The sequence below is a fragment of the Cimex lectularius genome, unplaced genomic scaffold, assembly GCF_000648675.2.
Source record: "Cimex lectularius strain Harlan isolate CLEC.00 unplaced genomic scaffold, Clec_2.1 scaffold230, whole genome shotgun sequence".
NCBI lineage: Eukaryota > Metazoa > Arthropoda > Insecta > Hemiptera > Cimicidae > Cimex > Cimex lectularius.
The window spans coordinates 753,392-775,452 of record NW_019392809.1 but is presented as its reverse complement, the minus strand read 5'-3'; the positions used below and the strand labels follow the sequence as shown (position 1 = coordinate 775,452).

Below are 22,061 nucleotides of genomic sequence, written 5' to 3'. Positions count from 1 at the left end.
TTGTCAATAATATAATGATTGAAGTTCATTGTAAATGTTCAAACATTATTAAGTTGACTGTGGCAGGTTAAGAAAGACGGTTCCTAGGCCTCGGAGAACGGGTTGAAAAGGGAAAACGCCATATTGCCTAGACTACGCATTGACCATACAAGAATAACGCACTGGAACTTTCTTGCCGGAAAGCGACCTGCCCGTTATGCACGGATAGAATAACGGTCCGAGGACCTTTCTAAATATAGAAGGTTTGACGTGTATGTGCAATATTTTGGCATGTCATCGGACCTGTCATAGACTTGGAGCAGCGGGCACCGCTCGCTGTTTCGGTATCTCTGAGCTATAGCTATTTTAAATGTATTTAGTGTTTGTGTATGTTTGTCTTGTGTTTATATTCATTTATTGAAACGAAAGTAATTTTTTGCTTGAAAGAAAGAGGTTGCTTAACCCGCCCCGCGGAATATCGAGTACTGTGGTGATGTAAATCATATTATATGTGTGTATATCATAATATACATATGTGTATTGTATGTTCTTTTCTGTAATACCAGAGTTACAAGCGAGAAGCAGAGTCATTAACCAGATCGAGACGCTCAAATGGCTGCAGTTAAAAAAAAATGCGCTTTTGATCTGCCTATACTAGCTAGGCTAGTCTGCCACACAGGTTTCGGCATTTCGGCATCTTCAGTGTTTATTAAGTTATTAAGTTCAGACAACTAAATAAAAACTATCTTATTGTTTTTAATAGGAAATTTTAATGAATTAACTTTATCTTAATATTGCTATAATTAAGTACGTCACTCGCTAAAGTACAATAATAAAAAATTAAAAACTATTAATAAAATATATTTAACATACATATTATTGAAAAAGTAGTTTTTCCTCGACGTTTTCGCTTAAGCCTGAAGTCGTAATACAACGAGGATGCATGAATTTCTGAAAACACCTTAAGGATTTTCTGGCAATAAAATAATCTAAAAGAATATTATTAAAAAAATTTAAATCGTATTATTATTATAAAGAGATTAACTGTTTCGGTGTGGGAGCGCATGAGCGAGGGGTTGCAGGATAGGTATATAAATCTCGACTTCATTTGCCAAAGCCTCAAAGTTGAACCAAGCGACCTACGAGTAAGTACTTCAACTTATCTTGCTGTTGCAATCTGCTTATGACCTTAAATCACACGTTTTTTAAAAGTTCAAGAATAACACATGAAATAAAAATAGCCAGAGTTTTCAGAACGAACTATTCACCTGTTGAAAAACATTTTTTTTTTGTTCTGCGACAAACAAAACAAAAAAAGTCCTGATGAAAATTTCAAAACGGAGTATGGTTGGTTGCTGTGAAAAGTGGGTTAACTCGAAAATAGTGAAAATGGAGATAAGTATTTGAAACAATAACAAAATATCTTTAGGAAGCTATCAGCTCTATGGTATTGAAATTTTATATACCACTCTATGTTGGGAAAACTTCAAACCTTGAAACTAGATTTCCCAAAAGTTGCAATTTTCAACATTATCCACTTTTCCCTGCTACCACTAATAAAAAAATTCAGCAGGCTAGCAGACTATTGTCGGCTCCTCGCTTTTAGTCTATCTCGCATTTGTTTTATTACGTCTATCTTTGATGTTTATCCCTTCTACGATTAACATGTCCTAAGTCACTTAAAGATTAAAATTAATGCTATTTAAAAGATTGTCTAACTTCATTTTGGCGGTTCTCAAGAGTTCTCGATATACTGCTGAGTCCCCACTCATACAGCATAATATGAACGGAATAAACCTACGCTTAAGCGCTCGGCGATTTTCACAATAATTCAAACAACCTCTACTGTGTCTTTTTTAGTTGTTTTTCACTGCTTATTCTTTGCGTCGCCATTTCCTAGCACTCTGTTAATATGTGCTTTGTAAATACTTATGTGCCCCTCAAAGGGCTTCTCCGTGGTATTTCTCTGTGTCGGTCTGGAGTGGCTTATCCGCAGGCGAGTCAATGTGATTCTTTCTTTTTTCCCATTCCTTCCATGGTCCACGATTTGACCGACGGTTTTATTTCACGTATTTTTTCGGTCATAGTGGTCCAGTCCTTGTGGCACTCAGTCCAGGATTGATTTTTAATTATTCAGATATCGTGAGATGCGGTCGGGTATGATGTAGGTTTCAGAAAAACATTTTCTTTATCGTGCCAACGTTTCGATCTTTTATTGAGATCATCTTCATCATGTGGAAAAGTGAATTTATACAATGCAAAATATATTTTGTTTGAATATAAAATATATTTTGCATTGTATAAATTCACTTTTTCTCATCCTAAGTATAATTGTTAAATGTAAACATTGTTTGTAAATCCGTGGCCCTGACGATGATCTCAATAAAAGATCGAAACGTTGGCACGATAAAGAAAATGTTTTTCTCAAACCTACATCACACCCGACCGCATCTCACGATATCTGAATAACTATCGATTAACGGTCACTAATCTCTACACATTGATTTTTAAGATAATTTTTCACATCCGCGTCTTTGCTGCTCATTTCCGTCTAGCCAACGTGTCCCGGATCCAAGATAAAATTATTTCATTTCTTAGTTTTTAAAATAAAATTTCGTGAATTTCATGGATTAATGGATCCACAGAGAACATATCATGGATGGCAAAGAAAGCGCTGGGCGAGTCAGTACTGATAAAGACTTTTTTAGATTTAGGTACCGCGGTGGGCTTGTATATAACGTTTGAAATCATTTTTACAAGGTGTTCATGTAAGTATTCTATAATAATTAAATAGAGAAAAGGATGCCAATTAGGCAAGGGCAAATAACTTGCAAGGCTATATTAAATTGTAGCCAACAGTTGAAACGTCAAGTGAACATTTAATTAAATTTTAATTAACTTTTTATTGCCACTCGTTCTTTACGAAAAACGTTTTCTTCGTGTGATTCTAATTCGATAGTTCAACGTATACGATAAATACATGTGTTAGACTTAAATCTTATTTTCTACTCGTATACTAAATGACGAAACAGATATTACGCAGGGTAAATCGTTTATTTATTTAATTTTACAAAGAGAAGTGGAAATTGATGTGATAAAAATGGTGATTGGTAATCGGTAAATTGATGGATGGTAATGGATATATGATAAATTAATAGTTAAATAGATAGAGATTTTTTACAGCAAGCATAATTATAAGAAAAATAAATTTGCATTTAAATGTTACTAACATTACTAGCCTAATGTTGATGAATTTTTTAAATTCATCAATCTTTTTTTTAGATAGCATAAAGAAAATCTCAGAAAATACGCTATTAAATACATATATTTTGTAGATCCTGCATTTGGGAATGTTTTTGAAATCATTTAATTATTTTACATTACAGTGAAGTTTATTTAGTGACGTGAAGTAGGAGAATAGTATTGATAATTTCCACCCCTCAGTGTAAATATGAAAATAGCTGTAAATATGCATATCAAATTACATATTGTAATTAAATTTTTGATATTTAATTAATTATTTTATATTCTTTATTTCGTTTTTTTATAATTTTTTCAATTTCCAATTTTTATTTAATAGATTAATTACTTAATATAAAACAATTCGTAAAATAGCAACTACTTAAAACTTATTAATTCCAAGGGCAAAATCGTCACATGTGCTGCAAAACGTTTAATATCTACGATACATTAAAATTAAAATTGACTCTCTTTAGCAAGTGAGCAGAAAACATCAAATCATTTTTCTGTCACTATTCAAACTGGACATTTTATGTTGGTACGTAAAAAGGTAATAAAACAAAAAATAAAGAGTATAAAACGGCGGATTATCCGACACTCGTCCTGGTTCATCCCTCCCGGAGGAATATTTTGAAGAGTTTTTATTTACAAAATGAAAGAAATAAAAGAATAAATTTTGAAAGGTTAAAAAAAATCAGCCGGCAAAGATGAACTCTCGATTAAGGTCATTCCAATGTCAAACATCCTTAATAAATAGCTAAATTTATCCTTTTTATGTTATAATGCTGATCAGTATTTATATCCAAAGTGAAAAAAAAATTCGGCTAGGATAATTTACATATCTTATTATTCCCTACATTATCGTATTAGTACTTTAACTTGAGATAATTCAAAAGTAATTTTTCGTTACTAGGGTTCACAACAGCGGAGGTCATATAAAACCTCAGGGTGCCGGTGTTTTTGAAAAAAAGCTCATTTGTAAGGCCCTGCATTCGAACCCGGGACCTTACAGTGTTGAGCGCCGGTCAACGCCTAAACCGTTGCGGCCACCGACGCCCCTTAAAAGTAATTCTTTGAAATTTGTGTATTTCAAGAGAGGTTTTTTTCGTGGTCAACTGTTTTTATTTTAGCAAAACCACAAAATGTCTTCAAAATGTATCAGTTATTAGTTTATTATCAAGCTGAATCTAGTTTAGAGAAAATTTCAGGGAAATTTTCGGAACGTTAAAATTGACTTCTTTTATGTTGCAATATAATTTGCTTTTGGAAATACAATGCAGTGTTTTAAGAAAAATAATGTTATTATTTTTCTTCCGAACTATTTTTTGCTGTTGAAACGGTGCTACAATCCTTAAAAAGTTACATTAAATCTAATGAACTTGGCAGTATCGTGTAAAATCAATAATTATGGATAAAGATTAAATGAATTTCTGTTCAAGTCGTATGTTGTAAAATTAGCTAAAATACCTCAAAATTTCTGCTATTCTAGATTAAGGAATCATCATAATCTTAATCCTCTTGTATGACACAGTACATAACCCTTAAGATTTTGTACAAAATGGATTTTTAGCTTAATTAATTAATATTGAATTTAACATGTCGTAACGAAGATGGTTTAATGCATCAAAATGTGCATAACTTTGAGTCGGAAATTGATCACCCCCGAGACCCTGGTCCGCTTATTCGCCCTCCACATTTTCGCCGGACGTTGATTTGTAAATGTTGAGTAATGTTTTGAAAATTGTCGAACATACAAGTTGTACGAAGAAGATTAAAAGCTGGCCTTTATATTAACGGATGTAATATCAATTTGCTACTATTATGTTAATCCTGTTATTAATATTATCACTTTCGCATAACCGATTTCGAAATCCGCGCATCACCTGTTCCAGTAATCCATCCGCAACAATTTCTTGTAAGAGGATTAGATTAAAACGTAAATGTCTTTCGTAATAAAATTGTGTAATATCTTTAAATCATGCAGACAAGATATTTTCTATTTGAAAAAAAAAGGTGCATCTACATATATTAAGGCAAAATATACACTTTACATGTTTAAAATCATGACATTTTGTACTTTAACTTCACAAAGGTTATTTTTTGAAATAGTTTTACTATAATTTCACACATTTAAAATGCAGATTGATTAATCCAAGAAGAGCCGTTTTTTAGGTAGTTGCTGCTAAATACCATTATGCAAAAGACATTCTATTATAAAAAGTATTCCAAGGAACCGAGGGAATTCTGTAGGGCCAATAATTTTACCCGTTGCATTAATACGATGTAGGTGGATTGACAATTTGGAAGGTGCCAGTGGCACCTCTTCACCACGTCAGAGGCAAACAGCGAAAACGTGTCGCCGCCGCAAACAGATTGGAACGCAACTTCTCCTTTTGACCGCAAAAGCACAAGTTCCAATCCGCCTTCGACCGCGGATTTCTAATCACTGTTAATGGGTAAATAGGCGTTTTTTCCCGAATAAGGACAACGTGTTTTTTTGCGGGAGTAAAAACCACTCTGGAGTACACAACTTTCTCATTCTGCTTACAAACACATAAACATCACTAAATTTCAACTTTTCCATTTATTCATCTAATTTCAAGTAATGTTTACAATATATTCGATATCTAGCAACTTTTCGACTCTAATGGTATCATCTATCGGTAGTATTATTTGGGGTCGTTGAAAGATGATATCAACAATGCTTAAATCCGTCGGGAAAAGGTTAGTTACTTCTTTATTATCACAAGTTCCAAAAATTAAACGAAATCAAAATATAATAGTGTGTTACATTTTTTTTCTTCAAAATATTATCCAATATGTTCATTACACCAATTACTGATTACTGATTTATATAAGCTCAAATTTGCACATAGACGTACATACAAGCATGTAGAGATTCCAGCTTTTGTAATTTACAATAAATTGCAGGAATATCACCAACTTCGGGTTTGACCTCGGTCTATCCGTACATCCACAAAGATAGCTAGGTCTATTCAGCACCCATCGAATGGAGTTTCAAACCCATTCACACTCACCACCCACACATTCTTAAATACATTCTCAACTATTTACATATCACTCATTACCGATCCTTTTAGCCTGACAGCCAAGTTTACGTGGATAGGCAGTGCAAATTTATTTATTATTTTTATTTATTTAAATACGGATAATATACACATAAAAAGAGCTCATCATGATAACAATATTCATTATGTGTAAACATTACAATGTTTGTACATAATATGGTGTTATTTACAATAATATTCATATGGGTGTAAGATAAATTAAAAAAATATTATGTGAATACAATAAATATATATGCCTAGATTGTCAAGATTTGTTTAGGGAATTGTGAAGTTGGTTCAGAAAAATATTAATAGAGGAATTAAATAATTGGAAGTGAAGGATGTCAATTGCGGAGAACATTATTCCGTCTAGCTGTGAGTTTTGGCCGTAGTTAGTATTGTGGCATGGAGGAAAAAAAAAGTCCTAGGCTGTCCAAGCTGATAAGGAGTAATGGAAAAGTAAATATTCTGTGATTGTGATAATAATTGTGATTACTGTGATTGAAACTGGTTATAAACGGAAAGGTTTATTTCCAGCCTAACGGCAATCATTCTTAAAAATTTATTTTTTCAGTCTTTATTTAATTTTAATTTATTTTTATTTTGACATAAGTCCCATTATATATCGGGATGGGATTTTTCGGTCAGGGATTGAACAAATTCTATTTCGTTAATAAAATAATTGAGATAAAGATAAGTCCAAGTGGAAGAAGGCAAAAGAACGAGGGAGAGTCGGAGAGAGATAGAGAGAAAGTGAGAAAAAGAAACGGAGAGGGAAAGAAAGAGATTGAAAGGGAGAGAGAAGAGATCAAGAAAGAGAGGAAGGGAGAGAGATATAGCGAGAGGGAAATAGTGAGTTGAAAGGAGGGTGTGTGGGAGAAGGTGAGAGAGAGAGAGAGTGATTCAGACGGAAAGAGAGGGGAGAAAGGGAGAGAGAGAGAGAGAGAGAGAGAGAGAGAGAGAGAGTGTGAGAGAGAGAGAGAAAGAAAGAAAGGGGAAGAGAGGGGATAATGAAAGAGAGTTGAGAGAGAGTAAAAGAGAAAGACAGAGTGAGAATGAGAAAGATATGGGACAGAACAGAAAAGTATGAATAAGAAAGTCGACAATTAAAATAACATCTCTTCTTAGGCATTTGTGATGGTAATGAGAAGAAAATTCTCTACGACTGTGTGATATTTACATATGTAAACGTAATGTAATTCTTGAGAGACATATAGATCGACAGACATATTGCTAGTCTGACAGCCCAAAATAACGAGCATAGGCAAACCAAAACGATCGATAACGACCAAACTGAAAATTTATCTACCCAAGTTTAGTTTTACCATGCGATACTCGAGCGATCCCATTGCTGTTGTCAGAATGATCTGATACTTGTCCACCGGAAGAAACACTAAGATACTGTAAAATAATATGAATAATTGATATGACAGCGTGGTAAAAAATAATTTAACTTGAAGAATTGAATTTTTAAGAAATTACGCTTCCACATTTTTATTGTAAATTATAATTCAAACCCTTATAATTTATAAACTAATAAAATTGTGGTAAAGTTAGAATTAAAAGATTCCTGTTTAAATTCAACTATAGTATTACGATTATTTTATACTATGATATGCTTAGGGATGGGGTACGGGCCTACCTAGGCTTTTAACCCCTCGGGTCCTGGTCGCCCGCCCTGCGTAATATATATACTATGATATGCTTAAATGTAACTAAATTGTTCATATTTTTTAAATATTTATAACTATGGCATCTTACGTTAGTTGCATCTCTCATAAACCTCGACAGATTTAAAGCTCGGAGAGAGAGTTTCATAGAATAGGCCGATTATTTTCAAATGGTAATTAATGGTGTTACGGCATACATATACAACTTTTTAACTAGTTACACAAATGACTAGAAACAGCTACTTAGTATATGGTATATGGCTTACAGCATGGTCATCATCGTACTGATTCATCAGACCATTGTTAGCGTGTTAACCTTTTTTTTTAATAGACATTATAGAAATAATGTCAGCAATGATTTGTGAAAGAGCAAAAAGCAGCGACAATGATTGAAGTTGAACGATCTCTCTCAAAATAAAAAACTTGAATCACCTAACTTCAATAAGTGTCATTCATTTTATTACCAATATACTATCCATATGCAGGATTTTTTTTAGATATGAACACTATGATCAAGATACATTAACACCACTACGAGGATGTTTTGGACAATTTAGTTCCTACGTTGTCTCATATTTTTCACCAATTTTGTATATAATTTTTTGCCAAAAATAGTTTAAGACATTGTAATTTTATTTATAGATAATGGCTGGGAAGTTTGCAATTAAATTACATGGAAGGGGTTGGTTGGCCCCATGGGTTTAGGCGTTGCGGCCCTGCATTCGAACCCGACATACATACGAACGGGCTTTTTTCGAAAACACCTGCACCCAATTGGTTCATTAACCTCTTAGTTGAAATACCCTCGTAAAAAATATTTAAAAAATTACATGTATTTCGTGTACTGGTCGATGGCACCTGTTGCGAGGCCAGGACTTCTCAAGTTTGCCAGATCGCCATCGGTCTCGTGACGGTCGTATTGGGTTGTCCGGAAAATAATGCAGGATTTTGGTATTAAACAAAAAAAAAGAAACTAGTTACTTTAAAGCAATGTTCTTTAATCAAAATAATTTCCCATANTTGACATTCATACAAATGAGTAATCCTGTAAACGTAAACAGAATATTTTATATAGATTTTTTTTAATGAAAACTTAAAATCCTGCATTATTTTCCGGACAACCCGATAATATCGGGCCTTTCTCCTTTCCAGACTTTTATAAGGCGAACTTGTGTTTAAATAATGTCCAATTAGCGGCTGTAAGGCGAATGAGGTGTCGCTAAAACAGTCGGATCGCGCAAAAAGAGACGTTAAACGGAACGTAATGAAACCCAGAGTATTTACATTCGGGGTAAAGCTCTTTGACTCAGGACTTTTGAAAGAAAATACTCCTTTCGAGGGCCGCCTTGAGCAATTGGAGAAATGAGCCGAATTAAACTCATTCCTTTCGTCAGAGCAACTTCACAAGCCTAGTCGATAGCATGTATGGATCCTAGCATAGAGTTGTATGGCTAATGTATACATACATTTTTGTTCATATTTTTAATGAAAATTTTAATTAAATATTATTTTTTGATAAGGTACTGCTTAGCTGCATTTAACACATTCGGCCAGGAGTTAGTAGTTGAGATCAAGGCCACGTCATCTGCAAATAAATATATTTTACTGGTCAGCGATAGTTAAATCGTTGATGTAGAGCAATAATAAAATTGAACCCAGAGCTGTTCTTTGACTACTTATTCGCTCAATAAGCCTATTTTTAAGCTAATATTTCGAAATCCAGTTTTAAGGGTTTAAATTCCAGGTTGGATTGTATTGCAAATCTTTCGAAATAGCATGTTTAAGTTGGTACATCGACGCGTCGATTCAAAACATTTCCGGGTATCAGCTAACAGGATAAAAATAATAATTTTTGTTTTTCTTCGCTTTATAGTTGTCAGCCCGCCCAATGAGAACTCAGGTCGAAAAAGGCATTTCATCCGACTGGACCTTCGCGGCCAGCAGAGCGACTTGAAATGTTATTTTCTGGTTCCTGGGTGTATACACCGAATCACAGGGGAAATTCGTTTTTTGGACTCTACGGCCCTTTCCTTTATTTGATATCGGCAGGAAACGCGGGGGCAAAACGAAATGAAACTATAACAAGAAGAAATGGTGAAATATTTTATGATTAATTTTAAATCAGGAAGAAAGGCGCGGCCAGAAACAATTATTAAAAAACAACTTTCTGTTTGCTTAACTGGAACCCTTCTGTTTCAAAAACCGCCAAATGATTAAATTAACATCAATCAGAAGATATTTCTACAAACAATGTTTTTTGTTTCATCATTCCAGCATTGTTACATACAGCTCTTCAAAGAGTGTTGGAAACATACACGTAACAATTTAATATTTTTACTATCACCGATGGGGTTCTGCTTTCCTGTTGCTAATAATTGTATATTGCAAGAAAAGGAAATTTATTCTTGGTTGTTTAATACCGGACAAAACAAATAAAAAATTATAATGTCCAACTATTTATGTCACTCTTGAATTTTTACGAATAAATTAATTTAATTTATTAATTATTAATATATCATTAATTTGGTAAATGCATACTCTTTGTTTGCCTCTCTGAATAAACCCTTTCAATGGTTAAATTTTTTTATACATTTAATTATAAAACTGAGACACTGTTCAACTTTGAGCATAAATTTCTCAATTTATTCCATGTAAAACTAGCTGTTTGCTATTAAAAATTTGCATAAGTATATGTGTTAAGTATGTTTTTCGAACCAAGCAAGACGGGCCCAACCCTGAAACCTAATTATTAGACAACAGAGCCCCAGATGTCTTGATCGGACCTGAATACAAACCTATCAGGTGCCTGTTTATAATAAAAATTAATGTTAATTTCAAGACAATTTATTAATTCTAAAAAAAAATAATACAATTAACACAAATTAAATCTATTTTTCCTTCTTTTCTACAATCATTTTTTTCAATTTAAGCAAACAGGTATTTTACTCGTAAAAGCCACAAAACCTTTCATCAGACCGAAAGGCAAACAAAGGTAGACTCACTGCTCAATTTCAAGACAATCCACTGCGAACTAGGACCTTCCTTCTGCACTTTTTTTATGATCACAACTTTGATCTTATAAGAATGAAAAGTTCTGATCGAAACGTGGGGACCCTTTTTTGAAGCATTATTATTATTATTATTATACATAATTATGAAGTCTAAATCACAAAGTTGTCACTACAAAATAAATGGATGAGTCATAAAAAGTGATCGATTTTATTTCCTTGGACATTTTAATCCCATATTTTCGTTATTTCTTATTCAAATCCAATTTTGATACCACTTTAATCCGTAGACTATACTAAATGAATGTGTAAAATATGGTCTCATATTGCCTTCAGTTTTGTCTTAAAGTTGGTTAAACAAAATGATGCCAAAATTTGAAATTTTGGTAATATTACGCCATTATTTGAAACTTAAGTTTAACGCCGCCGAAACAACGCGTTTGGTGCGGCAATTTGAAAAAGAGAAAAAAATTCTCTCTGAACGGACAGTGTACAAATGGTTCCAGAAATTTGAAGCGGGTGACATCAGCCTCGAGAAGAAAGAGGGTTCTGGACGAATCGAAACTAGAAACGAAAATCGAAACTGAAAATAATCATTCGATGAGGAAGCTCTGCGGGAGGCCCAATGAAAAGAACTCAGCAATTGGCAAGAGATATTAAAGTTTCCCAATCCACTATAAATCAACGACTGCATACCTTGCAGAAAAGTGAATGGCTCAGTAAGAGTGGTTCCTCATGAGTTGACCACTGACAACGCCGCGTAGAAATTTGTCAACATCTATTGAGAAACCCAAATGACCTTCGGTTCATCAAAAGAATAGTTACTTCTGATTAAAAGTGGTTGTATTAGAGAAACCCCAAGTCCAAGAAACAATGGCTGCACTGTAATCAGTCTGCTCCACCAGTCGCTAAACTCGGGCAATTTGACAAAAAGACAATGCTCTATTATTTTGGAATTACGAAGGCATATTTTATTATGAGTTCATCCTAGAAGGTCGAACCATTGATTCAGATCTTTATTGTGAGCTGTTACAAAAAATGCATGATGTTTTGACCCCTTTTTACCCCGGATTAGCAAATAGAAATTGGGTTTTGTTTTAAGTAACAACATAACGCTCGACCAAACACTTCTCGTTACACGAAACAAAATAAAACCTACAGAATTGGTTGGAATTTAGCTCCGCCCTAACCCTGCTTACAGTCCAGACTTTGTACCTTCCAACTACTATATGATTCGGTTCATGGCTCAATTATCATCTGGGAAAAACTTTTTTTTTATTGAGGTTAAAAATAGAGTTGCAAAATTCTTCCGTGCAAAACCAAAAGAGTGGTGAAGAAATCCAACACCTGGCCTCTAATTGGCAACAAACTATAGAACACAACTTTATAAAAGGTGTCCTTTCTAGATGGCCCGGCTGAATTTCTCTTGAACCAATAACGCTATAAAAAAAATACATGTTCAATATTTTTTAGCCTAGTTTCAAATTTTTACATTTTTTGGAGAAAAACATTACAGGGTAACTCAGGCCCAGTTGAACATACAAATTGCAAATTCTACTCTATACATCCAGTACATCATTTTAAAGGATTTTTTTATGCTGAAAACAATGGTACAATCGGATTTTAAATTGGTCGCAAAATGACAACGTTTTGGCCAAGAAACCGGCAGCGTAATTTCGACGAGGAGCTGAATATTTTACTGTGTTTGTGAAAATCCGAATTCCTTTTTCTGAAATGTTGAAAGGGTTTAGGTTTTTAAAAAAAATAAAGTTAGAGATGTGCTCTGGACTTACAATTTTAAGCCGTATCGCTCTTATCTTGTCCAGGGATTTCGGGACTCTGAAGAAAGACACCCTATATATACTTTGGATATTTAAGAAAATGGTGCCAAATTCAAATTATTTATTAAATTAGCAAGAAAAACTGTCATTTTTTATGACACTCTATTAAATTGAAGTGTGACATATATAATAAGGATGTACTAAAACGTAACTTGAGTTGGGCACGTTTATCAACTAGTCCTTTCCAACTTTGTCATATACTTTCTATTTTAAATAAGATCATTAACGATGTTTTCTCTTAATTTCGGTAGATGACGTTGATAACGCAGCCATGTGATTTACATTCACTATCTAGATGGATCATTAATCTAATTGAAATTTATGGCTGGATCAATAAAATTAGACGACTTTTTCTTTTCAGCATCCTAATGAATAGTAAAATTATTGAAGTTTTTCTTTTTTGAAATGGTTCTATGCATGAGCGTTCAGGATTTTGTTGCCTCGTCCGATTGAATTATTATGACATTAAATTCTAATAATCCGCCAATTCTCTATCGATTCAGTCCTTTACACTCAGGTTTACAATTAGTTTTAAAACCGAAAAACGAAATGAGCTCACCATTCTTTGACGGAGAGAAAACATTTCCGGGCGGAGATTGAATACACTCGCTTGTTTTCAGTGGTCTCCCCTGGATTTGTTTTTCTTTCAAACAGTCGAAACTTTAAAACTAACAGTCGACTTTAAATAATAACTGAACATACATGTTCATATTCTAATTAATTAAAGTGTTCTTGTACTTAGAATTTGAAAACAGTTTTTTTGCATTTGCATTAGCAATTAGCTTAAGGAAATTTTATGATAAAGAAAATTTATGTATATCTAAATATAAATAAATAAAAGAATATATAAAAAATAAATACGTACGAAATACCCCATATATATTGGGTATTACGAATATATATGTATTTATATATAATATATATTCGAATATATACACACGATACATCTCAAGTCATACGAAGTATATGAAGGGGGGAGTCGGTGGCCGTCCAGCGGCCCTGCATTCGCACCCGTCACATTTACAAATGAGCTTTTTTCTAAAATACCGACACACTAAGGGTTGATATGACCTCTGTTGTTGGGAACCCTCATTATAAAAAAAATGTACAAATAAATATCTCAATAGACAATAGACACACGTAAAGTACAGACTGATAAATAAATAATTACATTTTAATTTTAAATTGTTATATTACAACTATAAACAAAATCCAGAAAATGTTTATAAACATCCAGGACTCTTATAATGAAGAGGTATTTGTAATTTATTGGTTGTTTCATTATTTATATTTTATTTAATAATATACTTCTTTTGCATTCAAATTTATTGCACTCCGTTATAGTCAGTTCTAAATCTTCTGTTGTATTACACACTGAACACATATCACTTCTTTGCTGATTAATCATACAAAAGAGCCATTTAACCCATGATTGCATCTCAATCTTGTTATGATCGAACAATCCCTCCTATTGAATTTTGAATTTAAAACCATGGTGTATTATTAACTTTGGGGTTAACAGAGTGGTAAAGCAGGCCTGTGACCAGATTGTTGTATTTTTGCAACTTTTATTTTATTTTAAATTTTATACCATTTTTCGCATCTTAAGTTGGGCTGAGAGCTCCAATTATTTGCCCGTCCTGAGTAGCCTGTTTTGCTTTTTTTTTTTTTTATTTTATCGAGAGTCCCATTGTGATAGATACTTACCCCTTACCCAGCAGAAAAATATGCGTATTCCTTTACTGGTTTTTAATCTATACAAAAGATCAGAAAGATGAATAATAATATTAGATCAGAAAGGGGCAATAGATAATTAGAATCAGTTTTATGATGGAAAATTTTTATACTGTCTATGCACTTTATGAATTAGAAAGGATAATTAAGTTTCTCCCCAAAATCATATTACTTTCAGAAACATAGCTTAAGGCTCTTAAGATACGCCGAGTATGCAGTATATCCCTTGGGTAGCTTGCACTTTCCACTTTAAATTTGAAAAAGGTGTACATTCGAATAAGGAAATTACTGATATGACAAGGAAGGACAAATTCGAGAACTGCCTCCGGTCTGCCAACAATTCCGTAGTAGGACCAACCAGGTCGGGTCAAAGCAGACCAATTATTCGCGCTTGTTTTTTGACACTCTTACGCATGTCATCTTCAGTGAGGGACCATTCCAATAATAGAACAAACTAATAAAATTGATGTCGATCAGTTCAACAACGGAATAGACGAGTTTTTCTGCTTTCCGTGGAAAGCCGAAGTTCAACTTTAAAACAGATATGAAGTTTTCTCGATATGCAATTATAATGCATAAAAAACTATGTAAAAATATTCGGAAATATACAGAAATCTCTCTNATATATAGTATCTTATTTTTCTTTTAAAAAAGCTAACACGAAATTATCCTTTTATCAAGTGCGATGAGTCGATTTTACGATTTTATAGGAAAACGTGGTTGAAAAGAACCTTATAAAGCAGATCATTGTTGAATTGCGTTTTCAGCAGATAAGTAGCAGGAGGAAAACTTGCTTGTCCGGAGTGAACGCCTATTATGTTTGACGTTTCCCGTTCCAAACCCCACACACAAAAGGCCATCAAAATAAATTTTTACAGAACGGCACTTCAATCGTTGAAATCAGTTTTACCCCTCAGTCGCTACTTAATTATTACGTTATTTTTATATCAATTAATTATTCTTTTTATGTAAGGTCTTAGTTGAGATGAAAAAGTTAGTGTCACGTGCAGGCACTAACTTTTACATCTCAACCAAGACCTTACATAAAAAGAATAGTTAATTGAAATACGAATTTGGTCAATTAGACCACTAAAACATAAATGGGTTATTTTTGTAGTTTTCAAAATTTTATGTTAGAAAAGCAAATATTTGATTTTAAAAAATAGCTAAACTGGTTGAGGACAACCGGTGGATTGATACCTCATGGCACGTATTGAATTGAATTGTGTTGTGAAAGGACCAGGTTGGTGTGGCATGGATTTGAACCAAACTTTTTTGATGATCCTATACTCCAAAATATCAGTCACTTCTCCGGCCATTTCCAGTAAATAGGCCTTAGTTTCACCAAAAAATCAATTTTGAAAGTTAAAATTTTCCATTTTTAATGTATTTATTTCGTCGTTTTACTTGATCAAATCAATTAAGTGACTATCATTGACGCCATTTTTATGTAGATTGCAATCAAAATATAGTAAAGCTATCAAACTTTATTGATACCCAAGATATTCTAAAAATCAATTATTTACAAGTAAACTAGGTCGTAATTTTTTTGTCGTGAAACTAATATGAAATTACGTTTTTGCACTTCTCGAGACCACAAATTACGAATATTATTTTTAGTGTATTAATTTCACATTTGGTTAACATAAAGGCAAAAATGTTTTTCGAATGCGACGTAGAATATTCTAATTTAGCATGATTTAAAAAGATAAATCAACAAAATACTGCTTTTTTGCATATTTTAACAAACATTCTGTAATGAAAGTAGGAAATGGTCAAACTTGAATGTGACCTCATTGTCGTGTTTCTAGGGTTGTAAAATCCTTTGATACCGATTTTCGGCGAAATTGTTTTTTTTTCCTTTTAATTAATTTCGACTTTAATGTCAAAACCTAGAAGACATCATGGTTAATAATTCATTTTAAAGAAATTGTCAAGAACCTTTTATAACTGTATCAAACATTAAAATAGGACTATTATTTCTATTTAAAAATGAGGCTAATTTGTGACAAATAAATTTGCTATTTTGTCTCTTTTCTCATAAAAATGTTTTATATATTCTAAAGATTTATGTTGAAAGTTATCGTTCCATTCCTTTCAAATGGTATGTTTGACGTAAAATCCTTTTAGCCATTTTTGAATTATAGCAGTCTTAAACAAATAATGTCAATAATGTCTTATTAAAATCTTTAGGGGTAAAAAAACGAAAAATTTAAATTCAAACAAAAATTTATATTCATTGATCTCTAGATGTGGTAAAACGATATTTTATGTTAGTTTTACGAGAAAAAAAATGACAGTTTACTTGAAAAATATTTGGTTTTCAGAACTTTTTGTTTTTGATTGAAAAAGCTTTGATAGCTTTTGACTATATTTACCATTCTTTATTGCAATCTTCATAAAAAATTCTTAAAAATGATATGTTCTCATAGCTGATTTGAGCAAGTAGAACGACGAAATAAAAATTTCACATAATGGAAAATTTCAACATTCAACAATTTGTATCGTCGAAACTAGGGCCTATTCACAAGAAGTGGCGGATAAGTGCCCGATATTTTGGAATGTAGTATCACTAAAAAATGTTTGGCCCAAATTCGTGACACACCAACTCTGGTCGTCCCCTTGTGAGTTGGTGGTTTGTCCTATAGGTCAATAGAAAACATTTTGCTTTGGAAAAATGAGCCGACACGCACAGAAACGATTCTATTTGGAATTTTAAAAACGTACAATTTGTCATTGTTAATATACTGCGGCTTTACAGGATGTACAAAAGGAGAGATTCTACCGAATATTGCGTCTGGTCCTGCATCGTGATCCTGTTCGTGCTGGCGCTCGTCGTGGCGTCGCAGACAGAATACGTGACCGGAAGGGGTGGACGACAAGTTGACTGCATGTGAGTTACAGTTTGTTGCATTTTGGAAGGAAAACCAAACTTAAAAACAACTACACAATTTGAATTAATTTAGGAAGTACGTATTTGCTCCAGTTTGCCGAGGTGTCGCCGCTAAAAAATCAGCAAAAAGGTCGACAAATTTCATCCCTCGTCTGCAATACAAGTAAGATTATGCTAACTACATCTTGAAATCAACATTTTTTGATATTGAGCGTTACTATTTTCAACATTAAATATTACGACATTGTTTGTTTAAGGACGGCATTGTTCTGTGATTCATAATTTGAAAATTGATTCTTTCGTTTTGTACCTTTACTGCAACCGATCTCACAAATATTTCTTTCAATCGACCAAATTGATTAAAACAGTGTGTTACTAGCTTGGATTTTAAACTCTGGAGAAACTCATTCTGTTGATATAGTTTTCCTTAAATGGGGATATCACTTAATTTAATAATAAATGTACAACCCGACTTTTCAGCGTTCTAAGAAGTCAGGAAGAACTAGACCCTTGGTATGGTTTTCAGCCCGAGGGAAGAATTCCAAGCAATAAAATAGGGAAAGAGTAAGTTGCTGTTTTTTTATTGAAAATTTTACGTAAATAAATTAAGAAAAACTTAAAAACTTCTTCTTATTTTAAAAATTAAAATAACATCGTTGTTATTCGACTGTGGTACACAGAATCCCCATTGTCATATTTTTTGAGATCTGCGGTGTGATGAACCTATAGTTTGATCGTCTTCGCTCATCCTGGTCAGCGAACCACCGCTGGTTTGGTCTGTTGGTAATTTTGGCCTTTCACCACGTATTAAGATTACAAACAGAAGTTATTACTTTGCTAAAACACTTCTGACTGAACAAATGATGAAAAATGATTAAAACCAATCAAACTACAAGCCCACATTGTTATTAATTATTATTAGGAGATCGTGAGATGAGGTCTAGTGTGACGTAGGTGTAGAAAAACATTTTCTTTATCGTGCCAACGTTTCGATCTTTATTGAGATCATCTTCAGGGCCTGGGATTTATAAACATCGTTTAAATTATACAATTACATGTAAGGTGTGAAAAAATGCATTTATACAATGATAGAAATTTTAAATTCAATCAAAGTGTTTGTTATCTGTTTAGATGTATCACTCTTTCAAAATCTAACGTATTTGAACAAAAAACATTAATATTTCTCTGGCACTTTCAACACGACACACAGTAATGATACATCTACACAGAAAACAAACACTTTGATTGAGTCTAAAATTTATATCATTGTATAAATTAATTTTTCACATCTTACATGTATTTGTATAATTTAAACGATGTTTGTAAATCCCAGGCCATGAAGATGAACTCAATAAAGATCGAAACGTTGGCACAATAAAGAAAATGTTTTCTACACCTACGTCACACCAAACAGCATCTCACGATCCCCAAATAATCATTAATTAGCGGTCACTAAATAACACACATTGTTTATTAAGTTGCACTTTTGTTTTATTTATTCTAATTTATTTTATTCCAGAAAAGACATGTTTAATAATTATGAAGATATATTTACGGAAAGGGAGAGGTTGTTCTGAAAGTACCGGCGACAACAACCGAAAAGCAACCAACTATACCATAAGCTATTTATTAAAGAAGAACCAGAGAAATTTAACCACCCGTTTAAACCAAAACAGATCGTTCGTCGTTCCAAGGCTCAGGAATGTCCAACCCGATCACGGACGATCATTGTCTTTATTACTGTTGTAGGTTTAAAAATGTCTATTGTAAAGCGATAATTTATCTATTGTTACTAAGCTTAGATACAATAAACTCGGCTTGATTATAATATTGTATTTTAATTTGTCATACCTACATAGCCTACAAACCAAATTCATTTTATTTGAACGAAAATCTTACTTTTCGGGTTGGCCAATCCTGACAATGAAAATGTTTTACATATAATTTTTTTTAAACCAGAGAATATTTCAACTTCTTTATTGCAAGATTATTTTTTCTTTATCAATATATTAAATAATGTTTATCAACTACTGTAATTTAATACTGCATTTTGGTGCGTTAATAAATAGTTTCTCACTAGCAGTCTTGTTTTAATTATTTTTTAAAGTAAGAGTCATTTTTGTGTGCAAATATCCCTAATCCTCCAAAATAACTTTGTGTGTTTAGTGTTCATACAAAATAAGTCTATGTATCGTATTAAGGGTTTATAAAACATTTTTTTTTCTTACAATTATGTGTTTTTTTTAAATATTCTGAATTACCTATATACCTATATAATGCTGTCCTAAGAACTAGTCACTCGTTTTTAGATGGAAGTTTTCCATAGTAAAATTGAAACCAAAGCTCAATAAACCTAATTGTTTACCTCAATCCTATCGCCCGATTAGTTTCCTACTCATGCTATGAAACATCCTCGAGAAACTCCTTATGAAAAGAATCCTTCCTACAATATTTTCGAAGAAAAAAACATTATTCTAGCTCACCAGTTTGTGATAGGGTCTGACATCTGGAATCAAGTGCGTCCTTTGTTTCACCTACTTCCTCACATTCCGAACATACCGGACTTACCGCTTCTTTCATCTCGTCGCTGTTATGGCCGGAGTCCCGCAGGGTGGTATCCTTGGTGCGATCCTTTATTCAACGTATACTTCTTACTTTTCTACCAATCTTGGCACATCCATCACTTTTGCGGATGATACTGCTATCCTATCCTTCAATAAAGAACCGAAAAAGACTAACTTGGAATTCCCATGCAAGGCTAAAAAAGCAGGACCTGACTAGACGAATCAAAACTGACACTTCACAACAAACAAGTGATGTAGGACACAATAATTAAACCAATTTGAACGTAGCCATTGAACTGTGGGCTTTAACCAAACATTCCATCTATCATCGCATTCAGATTTCCCAAATCAAAATCCTCCAAAAAATAGCATACACTCCCTTCTACAATACTTATCTAACCACACAATCCACAATGAACTTAAAATTCCTTTTGTGAAAGATGTCATAAAATCCCGATACATAAAATTCCACAAATCCCTTTCATTACACCCTAATCCCTTAGTTGTTAAACCTGATATCCCGAACTATCTCCAATAATCCCCCAAGGAGTTGAAGAGGCAGTGGTCTCGCGACCTGTTGGGCAGCGAATCGTAGACCCTACTAGATGTGTCACACTGGGTGATTCTTCACACCCTGGTACCAAATAAACCTACATTTTTTAAAATTTATTTTCAAATTTGTACATGACAATAATTTTATTTGTAGTATAAAAATAAATACTGTTGTAAAAAGAAAAAAATATTTTGAATAACAGCAAAGCTAGCAAATTAAAACACTTTCCCACAAACCTACACAAAAATATATTAGAAGCTCTGTTTTTTGGGGGGTTAACACCTTAAAAATTTTTCAAAGCAAACAACTAGGAAGTAAGAAGAGGAGGATTATTACGAGAGTTAAATCTGTCGTAAGAGCTTTCGGTTCGACAGAGTTGATGAACTTAAGTTTGAACCAGTCCAACTTTTGTCTTTAATATCGAGACTTCCGTTCAAGTAGTGAGATATCCCTTTGAAGGTGAAACAATTTGAATTGAAACGTATAAACTTGACAGTTGACCAAAATGGTTATGATGGAGTGAGTACATAATTTCGATAGTTGTCTGTTCCCTGTTCAACTTTTACACCACGCGTTTTATTTTCGGTTTATAAAATATTTGAAATACAAAATGACCCTCAAGTAAACTTTTGTTGTTAAAATATTATATAATAATATCGCTTTATTCATGATTTACGAACCCCGGGGCCTAATGATGAAGCGATTTGTAAATATTAAAATAAAGATGTGAAAATTGTCAAATTTAAAAAAATATGTATAACTTAATAACAATAGTCTCCAATTTCTGGAGAAGAATAATTCTGATTTGAAATGCCTCCAGTAGCATGATATGAGAGGCCGGGTAAGGCGACCACATCAATGAACCGTATTCTAAGATTGATCTCTCCATGGACAGTGTAATCAATCCGTGATTGTTTTGAAAGTTTGTAATGATAGTGTTTATAAAACCATGTTTTGTTTGCCTTGGTCCACCATAAGAGTTACATGATTGTCAAAGTTAATTGTTAAATTAAAAACTATTCCAAGGGCTTTCATTGTATGACATCGATTGGACAGTGAGAAATATATGTACAATAATTGTACTTGGTAGAGGAAACACCACGAGAAAATGATACACTTTACATTCATCACCATTTAACTTTTATCACACAATTTTCCAATAGTAATAGGGATTTTTGGAGTAATGCAGTATCTTGCATGTGCCTGCCATTGTGTAAAACAATGTGTTGGATTGTCCGGAAAATAATCCAGGTTTTTCATGTTTTCTTTCAATTATCCTTCTATACATATAATGAACCATTTACGATTATTCTTTTGGAAGAATGTCAACACTTTAATCCTCTACCAAACAAAAATATTTGTTCTCCTCAGTAGGATTTGGGAATAACTCAGATTTTACTAAGTTGTCAACACGAGATTTTCGCGTAATTTCGTTTTACGAGTTTAAAAACGATCAGAACAGTGCCGATTCGGCCAAAAACATGAAGTCTGGGACGATGACAGTGAGAGAG

At 33.1% G+C, this 22,061-nt stretch overlaps 1 protein-coding gene across 1 annotated transcript; it reads left to right on the top strand.

Annotated features, from left to right (window-relative positions):
- Positions 1–1,106: 1,106 nt before the first annotated feature.
- On the top strand, positions 1,107–19,628 carry LOC106672335. The gene is made up of 5 exons (XM_014403680.2): positions 1,107–1,124; positions 17,302–17,433; positions 17,507–17,596; positions 17,914–17,997; positions 18,953–19,628. The coding sequence occupies exons 2-5, from the start codon at positions 17,303–17,305 to the stop codon at positions 19,008–19,010; spliced, it is 363 nt and encodes a 120-aa protein (XP_014259166.1). The 5' UTR covers positions 1,107–1,124; position 17,302; the 3' UTR covers positions 19,011–19,628.
- The last annotated feature ends 2,433 nt before the right edge of the window (positions 19,629–22,061 follow it).